Source organism: Salvelinus sp. IW2-2015, linkage group LG33 (genome assembly GCF_002910315.2).
Source record: "Salvelinus sp. IW2-2015 linkage group LG33, ASM291031v2, whole genome shotgun sequence".
Classification (NCBI taxonomy): Eukaryota; Metazoa; Chordata; class Actinopteri; order Salmoniformes; family Salmonidae; genus Salvelinus; species Salvelinus sp. IW2-2015.
Window position 1 is genome coordinate 4,192,174 of NC_036872.1, and position 23,007 is coordinate 4,215,180.

Genomic DNA, 23,007 nt, shown 5'->3' on the forward strand with positions numbered 1-23,007 from the left:
TATACTGTACTTTGAATCCCTCATTTAATCAAGTGGTTCCTCTATTTTGGCAGTTACCTGTACCTATTTATGGTAATGTGGGCAGTGGAACGGGTCACGCAACTGAAGCTGGGATGAAGCTACAAAGGTATGCATATGAATGAGTGAAATATTGATCGGCTAATGCTTTTGAACCGGGCCACATTTCACGCTCGGGTCTTGTATAGTAATTTGCTCTCGCCTCAAACATGCGCGCACGTGTCAAAAAAAGGGGAGACGTAAAAAAAAAAAAAAAAAAAGGTCTCGCCTTTGGTCTCGGCGGGTGCTCCTCGATGCATATGCATGTATAACCTTTGAGCTGAGAGGCGCTCACATTTTAAGCGTCGACCTACACATAAATATGTTGCACAGGTCTTGAGCGGAGACAAATGCTGACACTCGTTAGCAACGAAGAGCCACAAGTAGTGTCGGTGTAAAGGGCTAGAGGAGAGGAGGAGGAGGAAATGAAGGAGGAGGAGGGGAGAAAACACAGGCTTCTTACGAGGCAAGGACGGACAAAGAGGTTTAAGGCCCCAATTTGATCAATTGCAGATAAGGTAAACCGCTGCAGGTCCAATCAGAATGCTTATGGTGTAGCTTATCTTAGGTGTCAGCCACATACCCTACAACCGGTTCCGCTCACAACCACTTTCATTGGATATTGACGTGAAACCGAACCAAACACAGCGTCGACATTCTATGTCAACCCGCAGTGAACCTTTTCCTTTATCTGTAATTGATTGAATTGGGCCTGTGATTGTAGTGTGTAATGGAACCACAGTCAATTATGGTGTCCTGCACACCGTACGGTACATAACATGGTGCCAGTCAACCAGGCACCCTCACCCGTCCACTCATCCCAGCCCTATCCAAGCCCTGTTCCAGCCACAGTAGTAAAACAAATGGGCAGGAAGCAGCGGGGGATGGGGGGGGGGGGGGGTTCTGATGGTGGTGTCTGTGGGGGTGTGGGTGGCACAGGTGAACCAGGAAGAGGATAGGGAGGAAGATAAGGAAGGACGAGGAGAGAGAGAGATGTGGTAGATGGGTGGGACAGAGGGAGAAAGGATGATGAGGAACAATGTAAGAGAGAGACTTGGATGCGAAAGATGGTGATGAACGAAAGAGGAACGAGGGGGGGGGGGGGTCATCTTGATCTGAGGAGGAGAGAGGGTTGATCGGTGGGGACTTAAGCAGGACAAAATACTCTGGGCTGAGGGAAGACAGACAGGGCTGCCTCTGTCACAAAGCCTGCTTTTTCTTCACACAGGCTCTCATGGTATGAAAGTTGACTGAGCACTGTCATATGGACCACACACGAGGATGGATCACCCACATATTTGTGTTGATCTTTATGCTTACCTTGGCGACCATCTTGGGGCGGTCCCTCTCTGGGCAGGTGAAGGAGGAGTCATCTCTGTGGGGTGTGTTAGTCAGGACCATGTGGGCGGAGCCAGATGTGTGTGACAGCTCCTCCTGCTGCAGACTCTTGGTGCACACATCCTCCAGGACCACCTTGACACAGTGAGCCATATGGGGCACCAGCTTCCTGAACGCAGCCCTCCAATCAAACTCCAGAACAATGGCCTACGACCAGGAAGAGACAAAAGCACAACCAATCAACACGGGGAAAGGACAAAATGAACATTTAAAGAGACTGATTCGTCAGAAACATGTTCGATCGGGTGATATTGCAGCAGTTGATAGAATAATGGTTTATTGCTCAAGCTGCAGTTCCTCCTCCGAGGCAGCAGAGGGCAGTCTCACCTCCGGACTCTGGAAGAGCGTCTCTGCCGTGGTCTTGCTACCATCCACAGTGGTCATATCCAAGTCGTCTTTGGTCTTTTTCAATATTCCTATCAACAGAAACAGATATGGATTCCAAATGAGTCTCAACATTGGAATAAGGTCTCAGATGATATGAATGTGTTTGGCCAAATCTCCAAGCCCATAGCTAAGGGAAATTAAATGGCCATCAACCTAAAGACAAGGCCATGACATAAACTCATTGATAACGCATATTTTGAGACAATAGGCTATTCAGGAAATACAGCTACTGTATAATTCTTAGAAGTGAAGTCTTTGGCACAAATATTGCTGAAATGTCCACGATAATATCCCATGGTAAATGGTGGGCAGCATGGATAACGCTTGCATAACTGTACATAAACCAATCAGTAAAAGTGACTGACGCAAATGACGACGTGAGCAGTAAATCAAGTTTTCAGTCAAACGCAACAGTGAGCGGTTTATTAGTCTAAATCTGAGGCTTGGAGTTGATTTGAACCCAGATAGCAACGGCCATAACTGGGCTAATCCTTTGAGGGTGCGAGGGGGAGGATAAGACGGGTGTATGGGGGAACAAATTAAAAGGAGCACACATCAAGGCCACGTTTTCCTAATCAGAAGCGGAAAAGTGAGACCCCAGGCGAGGCAATTTAGCCGAACAAGACCGCGCGGAACGGAAGAGGGGAGGAAGCAGCCCGCGAGTCACTTTTTGACCTTTAAGCCCATCTGATGAATTTCTGGTAATTAAGTCGTTTGATTGCCTCGAATTAATGATTTGGATAACTGCCCTTTAAAGGCTGTTTACTTCTCTGTAAATCGAGCCTTTCTGCATGTCTTGTTTTTTAATGTAACCTTTATGGAAATTACTACATGCACCAAAAGCTTTCATTTAACTTCTCTGCTCCAGTTCAGAGGGGAAAGAGGAGATGGCTGGCAAAGACTTGTACGGCAACCGCGATAATTCCCTGTTGAAAGTGCACATTTAAATAACACATGGAGAGTATGCAGTCGGTTTAGACTGCCAGGCAATTTACGTGTGCAAAAGCGTGCAGTGATGTTGTTTGGCGTTCTGTGTGCATGTGTGTTGGAGTAGACTTGTCCCAGCCTGATGGGCAAAGAGACCTCTTCATCTGAACATCATGTGCTCTCTCTCTCTCTCTCTCTCTCTCTCTCTCTCTCTCTCTCTCTTCTTCTCTCTCTCTCTCTCTCTCTCTCCTCCCCTCTCTCTCCTCTTCTCTCTCTCTCTCTCTTCTCTCTCTCTCTCTCTCTCTCTCTCTCTCTCTCTTTCTCTCTCTTCTCTTTCTCCCTCTCCTCTCTCTCTCTCTCTCTCTCCTCTCATCTTCCATCTCTCTCTCTCTCTCTCTCTCTCTCTCTCTCTCGAAGGATGTGACATCACTGTTGCAGTCTATATTGACAGTTCACGCAGACACGCACTGGTGTTTGTGTGTTTGTGTATGCACGTACGTGGTTGTGTACCTCTCACACTGCAGGGAGTCTCCCCAGCACAGTTGATGAATGCCAGTTGAGTGGCCAGCCCGTCCACTTGGCTCTCCAGGCCCAGCAGAGTGCAGGCTAGCTGGGTCAGGACCCTCAGCTGGTGAGATGTTAGGCTGAAGTTCCTGCCTCTCCTGGGGGGCAGCTCCAGAGGCGCTGTGGTGGACGAGGTTACACAGAGAAAACAACCACTTTAGCCGATCTGTCACTAGCAGGCTGTCATTTCATATTACAGGATTATTCAACCTCATGTGGTATTCAACACACGCACGCACGTACGCACGCACACACGCACTCACAAACACACCCACACAGACACAGACGCATGCACGCCCGCATGCACACACACCTCTACCCCATCATATCACACCCTCTACCACCTTAGTATAACCTTACACCCCTTATGAATATCGATTCCCGCACAATTCCCAACACTCCAACAGCAACAGAAAAGGAAAACTTTCTCCTAACGAAGTCACACATCCTCGGCACAAACTTTTCTCCCCCTAACCCGCGGATGACCCCCTCGGCAAATATGGATTTCCCATTTCTGAAGCTGCCAAACCCATCACCCAAGGGGATGTTCCGCATTAAGCCGAAGAATGGGCGGCTATGGAATGTGTTGCTGTACTCCCAGACACATGAACAAATACTTTTGTGTGTCCGCTTAAATGAGTTCCTCCACTGCGGAGGCATTTGGGAATGGATCAGCGCGGCATTAGCCATCGTTATAAAAGCACGGCCATGATTGAGTGTTGGGGGGGGGGAGAGGCTTCCAATAATTGCAACTCTATTGCCTCTAGATCCTAATGTCATTTTGTCACATTGTTAAACAAAATCGGAAAATATGACAACACACTCATTCCCCTCGCCTCCGGGCTTAATCACGCGTGAGAGTGTGTGGAGGGACTGGTAAATATCTTTATTTGTGGACGGCTTTCGCCTTACATTTGCACATGTCAGTCTTCCTAGATGATTATCCCAATGCTCCGCTGGTCACCTTGCAACACTGTGCATGCTTCAAATGTGCGTGTTGGCATGTGCACGTGTGTGTGTATGCCTGCAGTGTGTGTGCGTGCGTGTGTGTGAGAGTGTGATTAAGCAGCATAGAGCCCATGGCTCCGCAGCCGTCAGTAATGGCTTCCAGTGGAGTCGACGTACAGAGAATACCTCTCCATGTGCAAATGAATGACCTGGCTGACAGACACACACACACAACACCACACACACACACAACACACACACACACACACACACACACACACCACACACACACACACACACACAACACACACACACACACCACACCACACACACACACACACACACACCACACACACACACACACACACACACACACACCAACACCCTGTCACTCGCTCTGTACAGTTGAGAGACAGAGACACAGCAACTACAGCCAGGGCGCTCACTGAGACTCTTCGCAAGGAGTTACAGCCAGTGTCATCATGGGTAATGAACAATGAACTGGTCTTAAATACATCTAAAAACCAAAAGCGTTGTATAAGGTTCAAAGCATTCTCTTAGACCTAAACCTCAACTGGGCTTGTACATGAAAGGTGTGACAATTGAGCAAGTTGAGGAAGGTGTTTTCTACACCTCACAGGCTACAGACAACAGACAACATGGAAAGCGGCAATACACAAGTCATATTGACAATGTTATTGTGAAGATGGGGAGGGGGTATGTCTGTTACCGGTTGTTCAGGCTCTGGTGTTGTACCATCTTGATTACTGTCCGGTAGTATGGTGAGGTGCTGCACAGACAGACCTAGCAAAGCTGCAGCTGGCTCAAAACAGAGCAGCACACCTTGCCCTGAACTGCACATACAGAACGGACATCAACTACATGCATGATAGTCGTTCATGCTTGAGGGTTGAGGAGAAATGGTCTGCTTCTCTTCCAGTCTTTTTAAGAACACATTTGTGTGTTGAAAACGCCTAACCATCTAATCTATTTGCAAACACGTCAAAACGGACATACAGTGTGTTCAGAAAGTATTCACACCCCTTGACTTTTTCCCCATTTTGTTGTGTAAAAGCCTGATTTAAAAATGGATTACATGTAGATGTTGTGTCACTGGCCAACACACATTGCCCCATCATGTCTAAGTGAAATTGTGTTTTTAGAAATGTTTGCTAATTATTTAAAAATGAAAAGCTGAAATGTCTTGAGTCAATAAGTATTCAATCCCTTTGTTATGGCAAGCCTGAATAAGTTCAGGTGTAAACATTTGCTGAACAAGTCACATAATAAATTGCATGGACTCACTCTGTTTGCAATAACAGTGTTTAACATGATTTTTGAATGACTGCCTCATCTCTGTACCCCCACACATACAGTACAATTATCTGTAAGGTCCCTCAGTCAAGCAATGAATTTCAGACATAGATTCAACCACAAAGACCAGGGAGGTTTTCCAATGCCTCGCAAAGGGCACCTACTGGAAGATGGGGGGAAAAGATGGAATATCCCTTTGAGCATGGTAAAGTCATTACACTTTGGATGGTGTATTAATACACCCAGTCACTACAAAGACACAGGTGTCCTTCCTAACTCAGTTGCCGGAGAGGAAGGAAACCGCTCAGGGATTTCACCATGAGACCAATGGTGACTTTAAAACAGTTACAAAGTTTAATGGCTGTGATAGGAGAAAACTGAGGATGGATCAACAATATTGTAGTTACTCCAAAATACTAACCTAAATGACAGAGTGAAAAGAAGGAAGCCTGTAAGGAAACAAAACATGCATCCTGTTTACAATAAGGCACTTAAACCTTTAAAAAATGGGCATGTCCTGAATACAAAGCATTATGTTCGGGGAAAACATAACACATCACTGAGTACCACTCTTCATATTTACAAGCATGGTGGTGGCTGCATCATGTTATGGGTATGTCATGGGCAAGGACTAGGGAGTTTTTTAGGATGAAAATAAACGGAATAGAGCTAAACACAGGCAAAATCCTAGAGGAAAACTTGTTTCAGTCTGTTTTCCACCAGAAGAATTCAAAAAATAATAATGTGCAAATATTGTACAATCCAGATGTGCAAAGCTCTTTAGAGACTTACCCAGAAAGATTCACAGCTGTAACCGCTGACAGCGGTGTTAAGGGGAGGGAAAACTTATGTAAATGGTGTTTCTATACAGTAGATAATGGGGATCCTGAAAATCCCTCCCTCCCTCCCTCCCAAATTCAAGGTGCTTTATTGGCATGAAAAACATTGTGTCAATATTGCCAAAGCAACCATGTATACAATATACATTGTAATAAAATTATAAACAATAACAAATAATAATATAAAATGGTAGTAAATAATAATACAAAATGAAATACAAAAATAACAACAATATAGTAGAAATGTAATAAATATAAAAAGATAAACATGGAAAATGAAACTAGAACTAACTTATAAGTAAATAACGGTCATCTTCACCATTACATCAGTACTACAACTACCATCATCAATACTACTACTACCACCATTACATCAGTACTACAGCTACCATCATCAATACTACTACTACTACCACCATTACATCAGTACTACAGCTACCATCATCAATACTACTACTACTACCACCATTACATCAGTACTACAACTATCATCATCAATACTACTACTACTACCACCATTACATCAGTACTACAACTACCATCATCAAATACTACTACTACTACTACCATTACATCAGTACAACAACTAGACATCAATCATACTACTACACTACCACCATTACATCAGTACTACAACTACCATCATCAATACTACTACTACTACCACCATTACATCAGTACAACAACTACCATCATCAATACTACTACAAATACCACCATTACATCAGTACTACAACTTATAACCATCATCAATACTACTACTACTATCACCACCATCACTAAACTGCTATCAATACCATCACCCCTACTACCCATACCACTACTATTTGGAATGATAAACAACAATAATAATATAAATAACAATAATAGTAATAACAATAATAGTAATAACAATAACAGTAATAATAAGTAAGTTACTATTTACTATGCAGATGTTATTATTCAGTGTCCCTCAGGCTTTGGCAGGCAAATACATATTTGGCTGCAAGAGGAGCCATTGCTCCTTCGCCCATGAGTATTTTTAGTTTTTCCTCTGGGTTTAATACGTTCAAATTTGGAATAAATGTAGTAATTTCTGTGAATAATGAATCTCTTGGTGAGGAATATTTCTCACAGTAAAGGAGAAAGTGCATCTCTGTTTCTACCTCCCCTGTCGTGCAGTGACCACATACACGCTCTCATCTCTCTCTCTCTCTCTCTCTCTGCAACATCTCCAAGCAAACCATCTAAACGAGATGTGATGTGTCTCAAAGAAACACCAACGCATAACCTCCTCTTAATAAAGAGCTCTCTCCTGAGTGGGCAACCTGTTGACTGTCCCCTTCTCTATTCTCTCAGGTGAGTTGTCCGTGAACCCAGGAAGACTGTTTCCCTCCTCCGTCTCTCCGTCTCTCCGTTACTCCAACACTCACACCGTGACACATGACCTTGGAGTGTAACAGCCCTGTCTACTCCGACACCCATTGCTATATGAACTATATGTATTTATAGCCCTGGCTCCACTGCTATACAGGATACAGCCATTTAAAGGTCATTATGCCTGTGTCACATCACACGTTGGAACCAAATGGGGGTGCTTAAGGCACCCAGGTGTGTCATCGACAAGAGAGCACAGAGAGGCAGGGAGGAACACGGTAGGGTTCACTTAAGGGTCAGTCTACAGAAAAACTATACAGGAAACTAGCACAATTGCAGCCCTAGAATGGACTTGATCACTATTGTATCACACCTGAATTATAGATTTCTTTGATTGAGAGTGATAGGTAAAAGACTGTGCCAGGAAATCATGGGAATATTAGACTACCCTAACTTGGAGAACAAGTCATTGAAATAGAAGTATAGTGTAGCTATATGGAGTCACATACTGCAGTTGGTGTTATGTGGTGATGGATAGTTTCATGGCCCTTGTGAAAACACAGCCAAGAGGGCGACATATCGGAGGAGCTAGAGAGGTCATGTTCTTATTTCCACAGCCATGACCAAGGCGACAGGGCAGGAAGACAATCTACCAGTAAAGACAACGTGTACTATCAATTGTGGAGGATGGTGGCCAATGATAGACAGCATGTGCTTGGTAGGAACACAAAGGAACACAAACATCCATTTGGGGGGAAAGCCATCAGTCTCCTCCACGGCAGTTCCACCTGAGCTGAACAACATTACTGTCACAGTCACACTCCCCTTGACTGGCATGAAAAGGGAGAGAGGGGAGGGGACGGAAACAGAGGGAGGGAGGGAGGGAAGGGAATTCCCTCAGCAGTTGTTATTGATTCCGGTGTTTACGGGCGGATAGTTTAGTGCCGTTTACAAAACAGAACAGATGCAGCCAGTGAGCAAAAAATGTAAACAATTGCTGTATGGCGGGCTGCCAAATCCCGGGGCCTATCCTTCGATGTCTTATTAAACTCACACTGAAGTGCATTTCCCCTTTGGGCTGTACTTATTACCACTTCATTTCCTCAGCGCTCACTCTCTCGTTCTCTCTCGCTCTCTCTCTTGTTCCCTCAGTCGTCAGAGTGGGTGCACCGGCTTGTTGTCTGGCCGTCTTCTGTCCTTCCCTGACCCGGAGGCCCGCACTACCTAACAGACCCATTAGTGAGGGGAATTGCATGTGTCTGACGTGGCCGAAAAACCAATTATTAGACCTTTCTTCCCAATGTTGCCAGAGTCTGTTGGGAATGGGCAATCACGCAATAATTTAGCCACTGATTTAATTTCACTCCTCTCTCTCTCCCCCCTCTCTCCCTCTCTATCCCCCCCCCCCTCTCTCTCTCTCTCCCTCCTTGTAGCATGACTGACATCTCCATGGTCCTTTGCCAGGGCTGCTCTCTCTAACTCTGCCAGGGATGGTTAGCTGGCTGGCCTCAAGCCTCACGTCTCAACTCCACCCATGATTACAATAACTCAGACAGGCGCTGAGATGTGCGCGTGTGTGTGTGTGGTGTGTGTGTGTGTGTGTGTGTGTGTGTGTGTGTGTGTGTGTGTGTGTGTGTGTGTGTGTGTGTGTGTGTGTGTGTGTGTTGTGTGTGTGTGTGTTGTGTGTGTGTGTTGTGTGTGTGTGTGTGTGTGTGTGTGGTGTGTGTGTGTGTGTGGGTGTGCGTACGTACGTACGTTGTTGCTGGTCATAAAAAAAACTCCAGTTCTGTGTGGAGCGGGATATACATTTCAAAAGCCCATTGACAAGTTTATCATGCAGTCAGATCGCCGGGCTATTCTCCGCAGACTGGCACTGACAGAACAACAAAGGGTTTGTCAGTGGATTGAAGGCAGATATCCACAAAGATGCAGATGTAAACCGCAGAGCCCAGGGACTCCCCTCACTACTACATCAAGCTGGTCTCCTTTCTACCCCGCCCCCCCCCCCCGTGCATTGTTGGCACTCAGAGGAGACGGATGGAAGGTGGGGTGGATGGTGTGTATGTGTGTCACGGAAGTTTAAGGGGGGTATAAAGGAGGCACGGCTCTCAGGGCGCTGATTGGCCCCTGCGTGAGGGTGGTAGGGTCAGAACAGTGCTGGGGGGGCCACCGGGAGGACTGCCCACGGGGCCCCGTGGCGGCTGGGTCCCGCTCCATCAGTCGCGGCCCGCTGCTCAACCAGACAGCCGTATTATGGGTGACTCCCGCTGATGCCCCCCTCCTCCGCCCCAACCGTGGCCCTCATGGCCCCTGGACTGCAAGAGGCACAGTCTGCCTGAACCACAGCAGGGGCTACCCGCCGTTCACAGGGGGGGAAAGTGGGAAGTTTTGATATCTCGATTAAGCTGCTTTGGGAAAGGGAGGGAGGGGCTGGTTGGGGGGGGGGGTTGTACGGTGGCCAGGCTAAGGCTGCTGTCAGCTCTCTCCTTGTACTCTATAGCCAATCAGATCCAAATGGAGAGAGGGACGTATTGTATTGTGTGGCAACATTTCATTACAGGCCACTTGTTTAGGTCCCTGACCGTGTTCTTGGACCCTCTAGGACTCCATACAGTAGCAGAGTGTTATCCTGTCTGTGCTCTCAATAAGCCCTGCTCTACTCCCACTGAAAGAAGGTGCTAGAATACTTGAGTGGTTTGTTGATATGCTTGAGCTTAACAAGAGTGATGCACAAAAGCTTTTGTGACCATTCTGAGGAAATGGAACCGGATTTGACACACGCGTACTACGCACGCACGTACACGTGTGCGCACACACACGCGCGCGCGCTCGCACAAACACACACACACAGTGCCATATTTTACTCTTGGAGTAATTCCAAACGGACCTAGGGTTTGGAGACAATGGGACATAGTGGAATTCATAAAATCTCAAGTGAAATTGTGAACACACGTTAAAATATTCTCTCACACACACACACGCGCACGCGCACGCACACACACGCGTAATGAAGCCTCATTAACATCAGTAAACAACCCCTCACTAGGTCGTGAACCCACAGCTCTTAAACCAGACCTTCTAGACAGCTTAGGGATGTGCAGGGCTGTGGCTATACAATGGGAAGCAGCAGCCGTAAACAGAGAGCATCGGGCATATAAAACAATCCTCTGGTTCAACCCTCCCCCTCCTCCTGCAGTAATTACATGGCTACATTCGTGTGCACGGCCCGGCAGACACCTCGTCTGAACCCCTGCACAGATATGATCTAGCGAGGAGCAGCTCTTATTAAATATGAACAAACACCATTCCCAAGTAGCCTCAATCCCCAGAAGGAATCTCCCGCGGTGGCAGCAGCAGCAGTAGCAGTACGAGCTATCTCCGGCACTACTGGAGCACTCTCCCTGCTGAATAGGCTGGTGCACTTTGACTGGCGGGAGTTCAAAGAGTCAAGGAACGAGGCACGGAGGGAGGAGGAGGGCGGCGGGTGGAGGTGAATGTGCGTCCTACACACGTTCAAACCCTTCCATGTACAGTACTTCTACAGCGCGCGGAACAAGTCGGAGAGAATTAGTGGAAACTGGGAACGGAATTCATATCTAGGAGGGCATGCAGATGTTCTCCAGTGTGTGAATGGAGAATCTTCAGCCGTGCTGAATGATTGCTTGGGACAAGTTTATAGATAGACGTATAAGCAGGCAAGCCAGGTGTGTTACTTTCCAAAGGTGTACATGAAAAGCGTGTTCTGTTTCCATACTACGCAAATTGGGAAGCAATTATTCAATTGCAGATTTGGAAAATCTGCAATTTTACATCATGTATATATTAGGCCTATGTAAGATACTATTTTCTGCCGAATTAGTGCACGTCATCATTAGACATCATGGAAATTACACATTTCCTCTGAGGTACTTTAAACGCTGCACAAACACATTCAAAGACAGACTACCTGTCTTTGAATGTGACTACCTGGCAGATAGCAGACTCTGGAGTCTGCCGAACACACAAACAGACACGCACACACTTTGATTACCCCTTGTCCTGTCCAGACGCAGTGAGGTGTGATAGTAAGGTTTAAAGCCTGCATTGTTCCTGGCCAGTCAATCTGTCCGGCAGACTCCAGAGTCCTACTGATCACCCCATTACTACCGGGAAGGAGAGAGAAAGGGGGGGGGGGGGGGGGAAAGGAGGTGGAGAGCGAGGAACGGTGAGGAAAGGGGCTACAAAGGGCTGAGACACCCACAGCTGTCCGGGAACAATGTCAGAGCTTCCCCATTCAGAGAGAGGGGTTAAAAGAACTGTCACATCTCGCTGATGTGAACGCTGTTAAATGGTTCAGTGGTTTGACAGTAGTTGATGCCAGAGACTGCACTCCCCTGGGAGAGCTCTGGGAAGGAAGCACAGGCTCTGGCTGCCTCTCAGGCTCCCCTCCCTTACCCACCCCTCCATTGACAATCCAGCAGATAAATAGATAGGCGGAAATAAACAATAACACGCCACAGGGAGATAATAGGGATCTGAGAATGTATGCATCAAGTGAATATATGCATATTGTTTTGTCGTCATTGTCAAAGCAGCCCTTGAAGATCTCCATAGGTAAAGACAACCACCGAGATGACGTGAAGCCACTCCGATTAGGCCACAGTGTCCTTGGTGGATCTGTCGATGTTTGGGTGTCTACTGTTGTCTTTCGTTGACGTGACCGCCCCCCAAAAAACTAGCCCCGATCCCCGTCCCACAGTAGTGGCGGTGGAGCAGGCACTCACATGACAAGGGGGCAACAAAAAAAAAATGCATCGCTTTAGTGTCGTTACACTTTGCGGGCGCTGCTTCCCTTTGGTGAGATGTTCTGCCTCCGGTGCTACATTTGACGGTTTGTTGAGCGGCACGTAGGTGTGTAGCCGGTGCCACAGCCGCCGCGCTGTGATCAAACAGCCTAACTGACGCATGGCCAATTATCCCGGCTGCCTACTTTCATCTCATGTTTAAGGGTAGGGAAAGAGAGCGGGAGAGAGGGAGCTAGGAAGGGAGGCAAAGAGAGTGAGAGACGGCTGTGGGTTTAGAAGAGTGGCAGATGTAAAAAGCACACTTCCCATCCCCAGAAGAAGCACGCCTGACATATGCACCATTTTGGGAAAGTAAACAATGGAGTTGTCTACTTTGTGGATGGTTACCCCATCTATCCCATAAATAGGCCAATCAGAGAGCCAAACATAGAGTATAAGGGGATCTATCAGATGTGACATACCATGTACAGATTTTTTGTTCCCCAGTCTCTCTGTACATCACTCCTTTCCTCCCACACAAGAGAAATGACTTCCTTTCAAATTTTTGTAAATACTTCTCAGCTGTTTCGTTCTATTATTCTCCCTAGCCCAAGGCCGATAACGTAAGGAGCCATCAACTCCTAGACTTATCCTTAGCTGTGAAGGATAGGTTACAAGGCCTGTGCTCACTACCAAGGTCATCTTTGTCCGTTTAACCCTTAGTTTGCATTCATTTGCTACGAGAGAAAGCCTTAAGTGAAGCACTCTGTAGTAAAAGAGTAAAGTCCCAACCTGTGTTCAAGTGAATGGAATTTAAAAGAATGTAGACAAGGATTGCTCCTTCTCCAGTGCTAGGTGTGTGCAATGAATACTCGGGGAGAAAAAGGTGTAGATTCACGCGCAGAGCGCGGCAGGTGTTTCTTTCCCCTTCGCAGAAGGCAGGAATCGCGATCACAGGCAGGCAATGGTCATACACAGGTAGGCAAACAGGCAGGTGAATCAAAACTAGAACTGAAGGCTACAACTGGTTCTCACAAACGAGCTAGGAAAAGGCTTTAGTAGCGTCAAAACGAACAACACCTCACAAAGGCACAAACGGAATGAACTGAACTAAATCAGGAGCTGATGAGACCAGGTGAGTAACTAACACAGGTGAAATCAATGAAAGACAGGGCTACGTTCAAGAACACAACGAAACAGGGCTACGTTCCAGAACACAACGAAACAGAACACAAGTTTGATGGAGAAAATAAATGCAGGACCTTACAGTGTGTGAGTGGGGAGAGTGTGGTACAGTTTAGAGAGAGTAACAGGTTTGCTCCACTGACCTACAGTCGCCTTGGTCCTGGCCGAGCTTTTCCTCCCCTTGCCGCCGCTCGGCGTAGTGTTGTCCTTTAGGGCGTTCTCACACTCTCTCTCCATCATGGCGCCCAGCTCCTGGGACACAGTGTTCAGGTAGGCAGCATTCAGGAAACCCAGAATGGTGTGGGGCTTGGCCACCCCATTGAGGACCTGGAGCTCCTCCCTGAGGGCCGAGCACAGGGCCGGGGCGGCAGCACGGAGCCCCAGGGCCAGCCTGTCGAAGCCCGTCTCCTTCCCACCGGGGCTGGAGGCCAGGGCAGAGTGGAGCAGAGACAGGACAGCCTGGCTCCTCAGGCCCTGGTAGTGCGTCAGCACCTCCCACTCTGGGTAGAGGAAGAACAGCTGCTGCAGACAGTAGATGCGCTGAGGGACGGGGAGGGGACGGGAAAGTCTGTCCAGCAGGTGGCGCCGCAGCCGGAGCCTTACCCCGTCCCACACCTCATGGCTCTCCAGAGCACTGTCGTCCCTGACCGTGTGGACTGAGGTGTGTGCCGAGGGGCCGGGCTGCTGGGGGGTGGGCGAGGGGGTGGTGTTGGGGAAGGACACGCCACACTGGGAGGAGATGTTGTGGAGCAGCTGGAGGGTCACGTCCTCTCGCCCCTCCTCCTCGGTCCTAAGGTACTGGAGCTGAAGAGGAGGAGGAAGGATGGTTCATGGAGGAGCTATCAACATGTTTATAGGTATCAATACGATCAGCAAATCTTTTCAATGTTATGGATGGTTATTGTTAAGCTCATTTTGACTGGCTAGTGAACTACATAGCACTGTACATTGTAGGTTCACCCCTCTCTCATCATTATTATCATGATGTGTTATTACCAGAGCTTTCAGGAAGTCCAGAAGCTCCTGGTTTCCTGTGGCGACAGGCCTGACAGTGCTGGGGTTCCGTGGGTTAAACCACTGCAGACATTCCGTTGGGCTGGGTGGACGCTCCCCCGTCCAGGACTCACCCATCTTCCCCTGCAGTTCCTTCAGACACTGCTAAATCCTGGAAAGGGACAGAGACATGCCACTCACAATAAACCTCTGACTGTCACCTCCATCACATACTGCATAACAGTACTGTATTCCCCCCACCTCCCTGTCCCCCCCGCCGATACACACACACCCCCAAACCCTGAGAGAGACACATCAGCAGTAATGAACACAGACATCAATATATCTCGGCTGTGTGTGTGTGTGTGTGTGTGTGTGTGTGTGTGTGTGTGTGTGTGTGTGTGTGTGTGTGTGTGTGTGTGTGTGTGTGTGTGTGTGTTGTGTGTGTGTGTGTGTGTGCTGTGTGTGTGTGTGTGTGTGTGTGTGTGTGTGTGTGTGTTACTGAGTGCCTGGGTGTGAAAGTGGTGTTACACACGGTCCGATACATGTGCGTCTCCCAGTGTCACTTCTCTCGCATTCCCTCGCCACACGCACGCACGCACAGCACGCACGCACGCACGCACCCGCACACACACACACACACACACACCACACACACACACACACACACACACACACACACACACACACACACAGGCAGGCCTCCCATATTAACAGACTACCTCAGCAATTCTGTCTCCCCTTTAATCTTATCAAGAGTAGTATGTTAAGGCCCAGTTCTCTTTGACATTTTAGAGACACATTTGCATCCACCCACGCACACACTCATGAAGAAGTTTCCCTTTCACACGCACACGGAGCACAAAGAAGAATGAAGTTTGAGAGAGAATTGACATTGATTAAAGAAAAGAAGAAAAATGAAGTAAAATAATGTATTAAAATTGTGATTAAAGGTTAAATATGTCAAATGTTAAAGGTTGAAAGCATGGGGAAATATATAAGGGGGATTCGAGTAATGCAGTAAAATAGTTAACAATGTTATAATGTTGTTTGCTTTAAAGTATGAGGCATATAAACTATGTTTATTTAAGCTTAGATTAGGCCTGCAGGAGGTTGATGGTGGAAGGTTATAACGTTGAAACGTTGTATTGTTGCAATGATGAAATGTTTAAGTTGGTGGATGTTTAAGATGTAATGGGAGTGGTACATTGAGTTGGAGTAAGATTGTAATTGAGTGCGGTGAGGAAGATTCATGTTTAAGAATGAATGTTTAAAAGTTAAGGTTAATAATAGGGTGCATAAGGATGTTTGCGTGATCTGGAAATTGCCAGGTTAGAACGGTTAGGGGTGAAGTGGATGGACGTCCTGTTTAGGTGGGAAAAAGATAGGGGTTAAGGGGCAGAAAAAGCACCTTTTTGAACGAGGGCCACATTTGGTGTCAACTACTAGATACGTCATTAGGGTAGGTGTTAACCACAATGAGTTAGCAGAAAGGAAAATGGAGGGTATAAAAGAGCTAGGATTCTTTTGATGGGGAAAAAATCTTTGAGCTTGCTAGAAGAACTTCTCGAATGCTGGATTAAAAAAAATATATATATTTTTTAAATTATATAACCTATATTTAACTAGGCAAATCAGTTAAGAACACATTATATTTTACAATTACGGCCTACCCCGACCAAACCCTAACCCCAGACGAAACTGGGCCAAGCTGGGCCAGCTGGGTTGTGATACAGCCTGGAATCGAACCAGGGTCTGTAGTGATGCCTCTAGCACTGAGATGCAGTGCCTTAGAATGCTGCGCCACTCGGGAGCCCAGGAAGAAGATTTTTGCAGTAGCTTTTTAGCTTAAAGTATATTTTGATTCGTATCATACTCAGTCAAAGTAAACTTCTAGGGGGAATCTTTAAGGGTACCTCATTGATAGAAGTTTGAAGTAGTTGTTAAAGTTTTCGACGCCATCTGAGGGACTTATCATCCTGAGGGGGGAGCCAACAAACTGTTTATAGAGTTGTAGAAGGTAAAGAAAGATATATTATATTTTATTGGCACACCCCAAAAGGGGTTGAGTTAAGGGCGCTGAAGGTTGTCTATCAATTTCATTTACTGTACATTTTTGCTTAGCATTGATTTGTGATTGATCTGGGATTGTTTTATGCCTGTTTCTGGAATTGTGAATAAACCTGCTTTATTGTTCTGTAACCCTGTGTCATCAAAGAGTCTCTTGTCTACTATAGGTTTCTGAAGTAGACTTGATTCGTTGATTCGTTGATTTTTTAGCAGCTGGTTAATTCGTCTATTGGGGACTCGAGTGACTGGTGTAAAATAACCTAACCGGAGACACAGCTATAGGCGCTGAGCGCATTGGTAGACGTCGTAGGAGGAGATGATTCTGGGCTAAGCCAACCCGGGAGAGAGCCACCCATAATGTTCTGAAGTTGAAGCTCTGGCCTGGACGATCCTGAAGAGGCGCCGGGTTGCAGGTTGAAGGAGCATAGGCACTCGACTTCGGGGATAGCCCACTCTACTGTAAGGCCCTCGCTGTTGAGTTTAAGGGACAGTCCCTAGCTGTATACTAGCTCAGTGGTAAGGCAGAGCGGCATCTATCAGATCTGTTGGGATTAGGGCCAAGAAATAACGGAACTGCCATTGGGTGGACAGGGCCTAGTTGAGTCGTTAATCCTGCAGGGGGGGGAGTATTTTAGCTTTGATAAAGTGACAGATTAGATATGACATTCGCGGGCTCAACATGTTTAGTTGTGTCCATGAAAAGCAATGCTAGCACTCGTCTGTACGTGTGTGAGAGAGAGAGTAAGAGAGAGAGAGCAAGAGAGAAGGGAGGTCAGAGAGAGTGAGAGTGAGAGAGAGAGACATAGAGAGAGAGAGAGAGAGAGAGAGAGAGAGAGAGAGAGAGAGAGAGAGAGTAAGAGAGAGAGCGGAGAGAGAAGGGAGAGACAGAGGAGTAAGAGAGAGAGAGAGAGAGAGAGAGAGGAGAAGGGAGAGAAGAGAGTAGAGAGAGAGCGAGAGAGAAGGGGAGAGACAGAGAGAGTAAGAGAGAGAAGAGAAGAGAGAGAGAGAGAGAGAGAGAGAGAGAGAGAGAGAGAAGAGAGAGAGAGAGAGAGAGAGAAGGGAGAGACAGAGAGAGTAAGAGAGAGAGAGAGAGAGAGAGAGAAGGGAGAGAGAGAGAGTAAGAGAGAGAGCGAGAGAGAAGGGAGAGACAGAGAGAGTAAGAGAGAGAGAGAGAGAGATATATACAGAGAATGAGAGAAAGGAAACAGTTCCATTTACTAACACCCAGCTCATTCACCACTCTGGCCTATAAAGCTCCTCTGCCCCTGCGAGTCGGCGATACACACATCCAGATGTCTCCCAATGACGACACATTAAATAACCATTCAACGTGACACACTTTCATTTCAGAGGGAAATGTGGGGCATAAAACGTTATAGACCACCGATCTGTATCCAAATTGCTGTCGATTGAATCCCGCACACGTGGTCTAGTTGGCTAGACGAAGCTGTATGTATAGACAGTCTATTTACTTCATTTTGATGCAGAATTTGCTGACTGACAGAAAGCCAGAACACGCCAGGGGAGTGGTGATGTGTCTGTGACACCACAGAGGACATCCAAGTGGTGACAGGTGTTGTTGGAGGGAACACACACTCTTCCACAACGATAGTCAAGCGCTAGCTGTAAAGAGCGTAGCTCCAACTAGCTCCCCCCGCTAACGGCTTGTGTGAGAAACGCTGACAGTGCTGTCTGTAAAATGAACACAATACCCCCGCCCCCCCCCACCTAAAATCAATGTCTTTTTTAATTGCTGTTTGTTTTGATTGAATAACTTCTACGCCCTTACCTTGGATGTCACAGTGTTCAAGAATGGTACCCCATTAATGCAGAGAAAGGTTTTCTTGTGCATCATTATGTATTGCGTAAACATGCATTGTTTGAATTCTGTTCACGCATACAAATTAATATAGCTCAATGTTTTTCTCCGAATGTACCAATATAGCACAAAACAAGAAATCACTAGCTCCACTCTACCAATCAAAGCAAGCCAAGCTGACATTTCACATTTCTGACAAAACTGACATTTGTTTTAGCCCACATATCTTCATGTTAAAACGTGTATAGGAGAGGCAGATAGAGGCAGTCTATTTAATGTTAGTCATAAACGTGTGATGTGTGATCTGGGCTCCACCCCAGGACTTTACTCAGACAGCAGGTCTTAAATGAGCATCCATCTGGTCCGTCAGCCGGCCTCTCAACACCATCAAAACACACCACTTAATAGCATACACCTCTCATTTTACCTCTTTCTATAGAAAGACACATACGGCCATACACAGTCACGCACGCACGCACACGCACGCACGCACAGTACACACTTTTATATCCCACCCCTACTTCTCTCTCTCTCATCTCATCTTTTCTGCTCATCTCAGCTTTGAAGGTCCACTGTAGGATTTACAGTTTGATTGAATGTCTGCCAGGCTGAGGTCCAACTCAGGGTGTATGATGGACTATGTCAGAGCCCCCCCCCCTCCTCCCCCAAACACCTCACAATGTCTCACCTTTAGACCTGAGGTGTGGGAACAATCGAGAGATTAATCAACTCTACCGGATTAGCCTCGACCACAATGACTTCCACCGCACAGAGCTCACAAGCTGCAGAGCTAGACAGCTAATGCAGCGAGAGATAGAGAAAGGGAGGAGAAAGACAGCAGTTTGACACAAGGAAACACCGGTCAATCCTCCAAGTGAAAGTAACAATGGACAGACCTGAGGTGAAAAGAACCACATAGCTGAAGCGAAACAAAAGGCCGGGAGATGAGTGGAGGAGAAGTTTCTTTAAAGTCTCTCGACAAACATGTCCATCATATCATGTCCATCCCACCTCCTTACCCCTTCTCACATCCCCAACGAAATGGAATTGTTTTTCAGATTGGGCTACAGCAATACCCTACAAGACAAGCACACCACCGCCACTCCGTCCCCACCCTCTCACCCCAAAGAAAGGAGCGGTTGGAGGGCTTTTGTTAGATGGCACATTTCACAGCTCTGTGACTTACAGAAACCCAATCCTGTGATTAGTCAGCGCATTGACGTTATCTTAAGTTCCTTGTCAGAATTAATTTAGTGTGGGTGGGCTGCGGGGCTGTCTGTCAGGCTCCGGGGAGAGGGGGCAGGAAGCGATCCCTTTCAAATAAAGCCCTAGCTCCAAACTGGACCGGCCGCCTGGGAACCAAATATCTGCCCCATCAAAAGGCCCCATTCTACACGGAAACAAGAGGGAATGGGGTTCAATGAACAGCCTGAAACGGATCCCCCATTCGCCCTGCCCGTGGCCCCTCTTAGTGCCCTCAACCTTGCCAGAGACCGCAGGCACACACACACACTGCCACACACTCGCATACACACAAACGTACGCAGACCGATGATGATATACACACCTACATGTTTAAGGTACATGCAGGCACACGCACGGCAGATATAACTATGAGAAATGTTGGCAGGCGTCTAGTGTAAGCCATTTCCCTGCCTTGCAGAAAGGCGACAGCAGTGTCTGCAGTCCCTTGGCCTACACTGCCACTTCATTAGAGGACTTTTTCTGCTGGCCTCCTGAAGTGTACCATTTGATGAAACCTAATGGATTACAGCATTTCAATTTGGGGGAGCCGGGCCCCGTTGTCAGCCTATCTTAATCTCCTTCAATTAGGGAGCAGCTCTTAGGCAAATCTCTGACATCTGAGAGCTGGGAACAGGCCAGCCAGTCTGACCCACAAATAGGTTGAAGCCTTCCTTCACGGGAGTGGGCAGTAAGAGCTCACTCGTTCTCTTTATGTCTCTCTCTGTCTCTCCCTCTCTCTCTGTCTCTCTTTCTCGTTATGTCTCTCTCTCAGCTATGTGGTTCTCATCGTCCCGATTCCCTTTACTCTCCTCCTCTTCCATAATTTGTCCCAGACACTGATAAATGGATTAGGCAGCAGGTGTGTGTGTATGTGTGGGTGTGTGTGTGCACGTGTGCGGCTGCCTCTGTGTGTGACAGAGGCTGACCTTGGTGGAAGTACTGTAAGAGAGGAGCCTTGCCAGCAATGGGCTGAGATGAGCCCAAGGCTGACTGACCGGAGGTGCAGACTGAGTGGGGATCGCCAGATTTTTTGCCCAATTCCCCATTATCTGTCCCTTTGTTCTCATAATGGTTATCCCTCTCCCATATCCACAGGAACACAAAATAACCCTTTAATGCTTAGAAGGAAGAAAAATGCCTTGGCCTTCAGTAATAAGCCTTGAATTACCTACCCAAGGGTTTTCGTTTCAAGATGTGGAATCTTCAATTATTTTGTTCCCATTTTCCCCCCAAAAAGAGGGCGAGAAAAGGGGGGGATGAGACGCAAACGCTAATGGTACCAGAGTGAGAGGCTTTGTTCAGCCGCCACATTTAGCCTGTCCCTCATCATCTATCCTCGCCCTCACAGCAGCACAAAGGATAAAAGAGCTGAAATATAGATTTCTCTCTCTACTCCTCCTCCCCCTCCCTCCCTCCTTCACTCTCCTCTGGTTCCTCTCTCTCCCTCCCTCCCTCAATATGTGCCATCAAAATATTGAGAGCATAGTCCATTTCACTCTGTCCTGAGTGTGGTATTTTCAAAGAGAGAGAGAACGAACGAAAGAGAGCGACAGACATAGAATCGGGTGGCCTGTCTAGCCATCTCATGTGGGAAGGGGGGGGGGGGGGGGGGGTTAAGAATGTAATATTGGAGCAGAAGTTCTCATCAAAGTGGCTTTCACACACCTCAAAATGAGTCAGTGGTAACTGGTTGGAAAAAGCAGGTGTAATGTTCCCTTTGATGTATAAATCCTAAAACGGGATATGCTTAAACTGTCTATGCAAGATTTACATAACAGTCAGTCTGGGCACATATCTTAAGATTCACTCCTTTACTATAAGTGAATAATGTTATCATGCTGTATCATAACTGAATACAAACGGATGGAGTACGAACAAAAGAGGGAGACAGACAATCAAAGGCTCTTAATCTGCAATGTTGCTGTAAAAGCATGTTCTTTCACATAGGTTGAAGAAGAGCTCCTCATTGTAAATGGCAAATTGAGATGAGTGAATTTTTCTAAAGCTTGAGGGCTCTGCTCCGGGATGTTTTCAAAGATAATTGACTTCTTCAAGCTCACAAAAGATCAGAATGTAAACAACGAGCATCTTAATCAACCATTCACTTCTCAAATGAACCTTTAATAACTGTAAACTCACACTGATGTTTCTGACAGATACTTGGCAACGGCTAGGAATGCTCATTAGTAACAGAACACGCGCACACGTACGCACGCACACACACGCACATGGTTTCAGCAGCAATCTTTAACAACGTGCTGGAATATTAAACTTACAACAGAGTTGGATGCTACAAGGCCAGACCTTGTTGTAGAGTCTTCTCAATGTTAAAGGCCCAATGCAGGTGTTTTTTTATCTCAATATCAAATCATTTCTGGGTAACAATTAAGTACCGTACAAAAATTGCATTTTAGCAAGAGCAATTTCTCACGAAATAATTTTGCTAGGACTGTCCGGAAGTGGTCTGAGTGCAGGGCAATACTGATAATCCCTGTCAAAATCCAAACTAGCTGTTATTGGCAGAGAGGTTTGGAACTCTCTTTCTTATTGGTCTATTAAGTAATTTACCGCCTGGTGACGTCACTAAGCAGCAGTGGTGAATTTTGCACTATAACGGTGACAAACGGCGCCCACAAACTGTTAGGGCCTACATAAAGCTGTCCCAACAGCAGAGTCCCAACACCTTACCACCGCTACACCTGGCTTTCAGCGGAGCCTTGTCTGGCAGCGAAACAGTTCATTCTGCTTCATTTACTGCCTTTAAAAAAAACATAGCTGATATGGCTGACTTGCTTAAACAAATGTAGTTTCTACTGACAATTGAGATGTACAAACTATGGCATAAGGGGATGACAAGCGGATAAGAGGCAATCCGTAATTTCGATTAAGACATTATTAATGAGCGAACCAGGACAGACGTATATATATCTATTTGTTCAGCACTTTTGAAATGTACAGCGACAGAATTCAGAACATGGGCCGGTCTTACAGTGATTTCCCTGTACACCAAGTGTAACGGCAGCCTTCCCTCTCTTCACTAGAAGAGAGAGTGTAGCAGGGATCGGACCAACACGCAGCGTAGCCAGTGCTCAACATGTTTAATTTTTTTTAATTTTTTTTTTAATTTTACCGTTATTTTACC

At 46.7% G+C, this 23,007-nt stretch overlaps 1 protein-coding gene across 1 annotated transcript in view; it reads right to left on the reverse strand.

Moving 5' to 3' along the window:
- Positions 1 to 23,007, reverse strand: part of kiaa0825 (KIAA0825 ortholog) — a 164,536-nt gene that overhangs the window by 125,033 nt on the left and 16,496 nt on the right. The window contains 5 exon segments of the mRNA XM_070437110.1: positions 1,378 to 1,602; positions 1,783 to 1,871; positions 3,280 to 3,453; positions 13,882 to 14,542; positions 14,735 to 14,903. Of these exon segments, the coding sequence (XP_070293211.1) occupies positions 1,378 to 1,602; positions 1,783 to 1,871; positions 3,280 to 3,453; positions 13,882 to 14,542; positions 14,735 to 14,903 (1,318 nt within the window).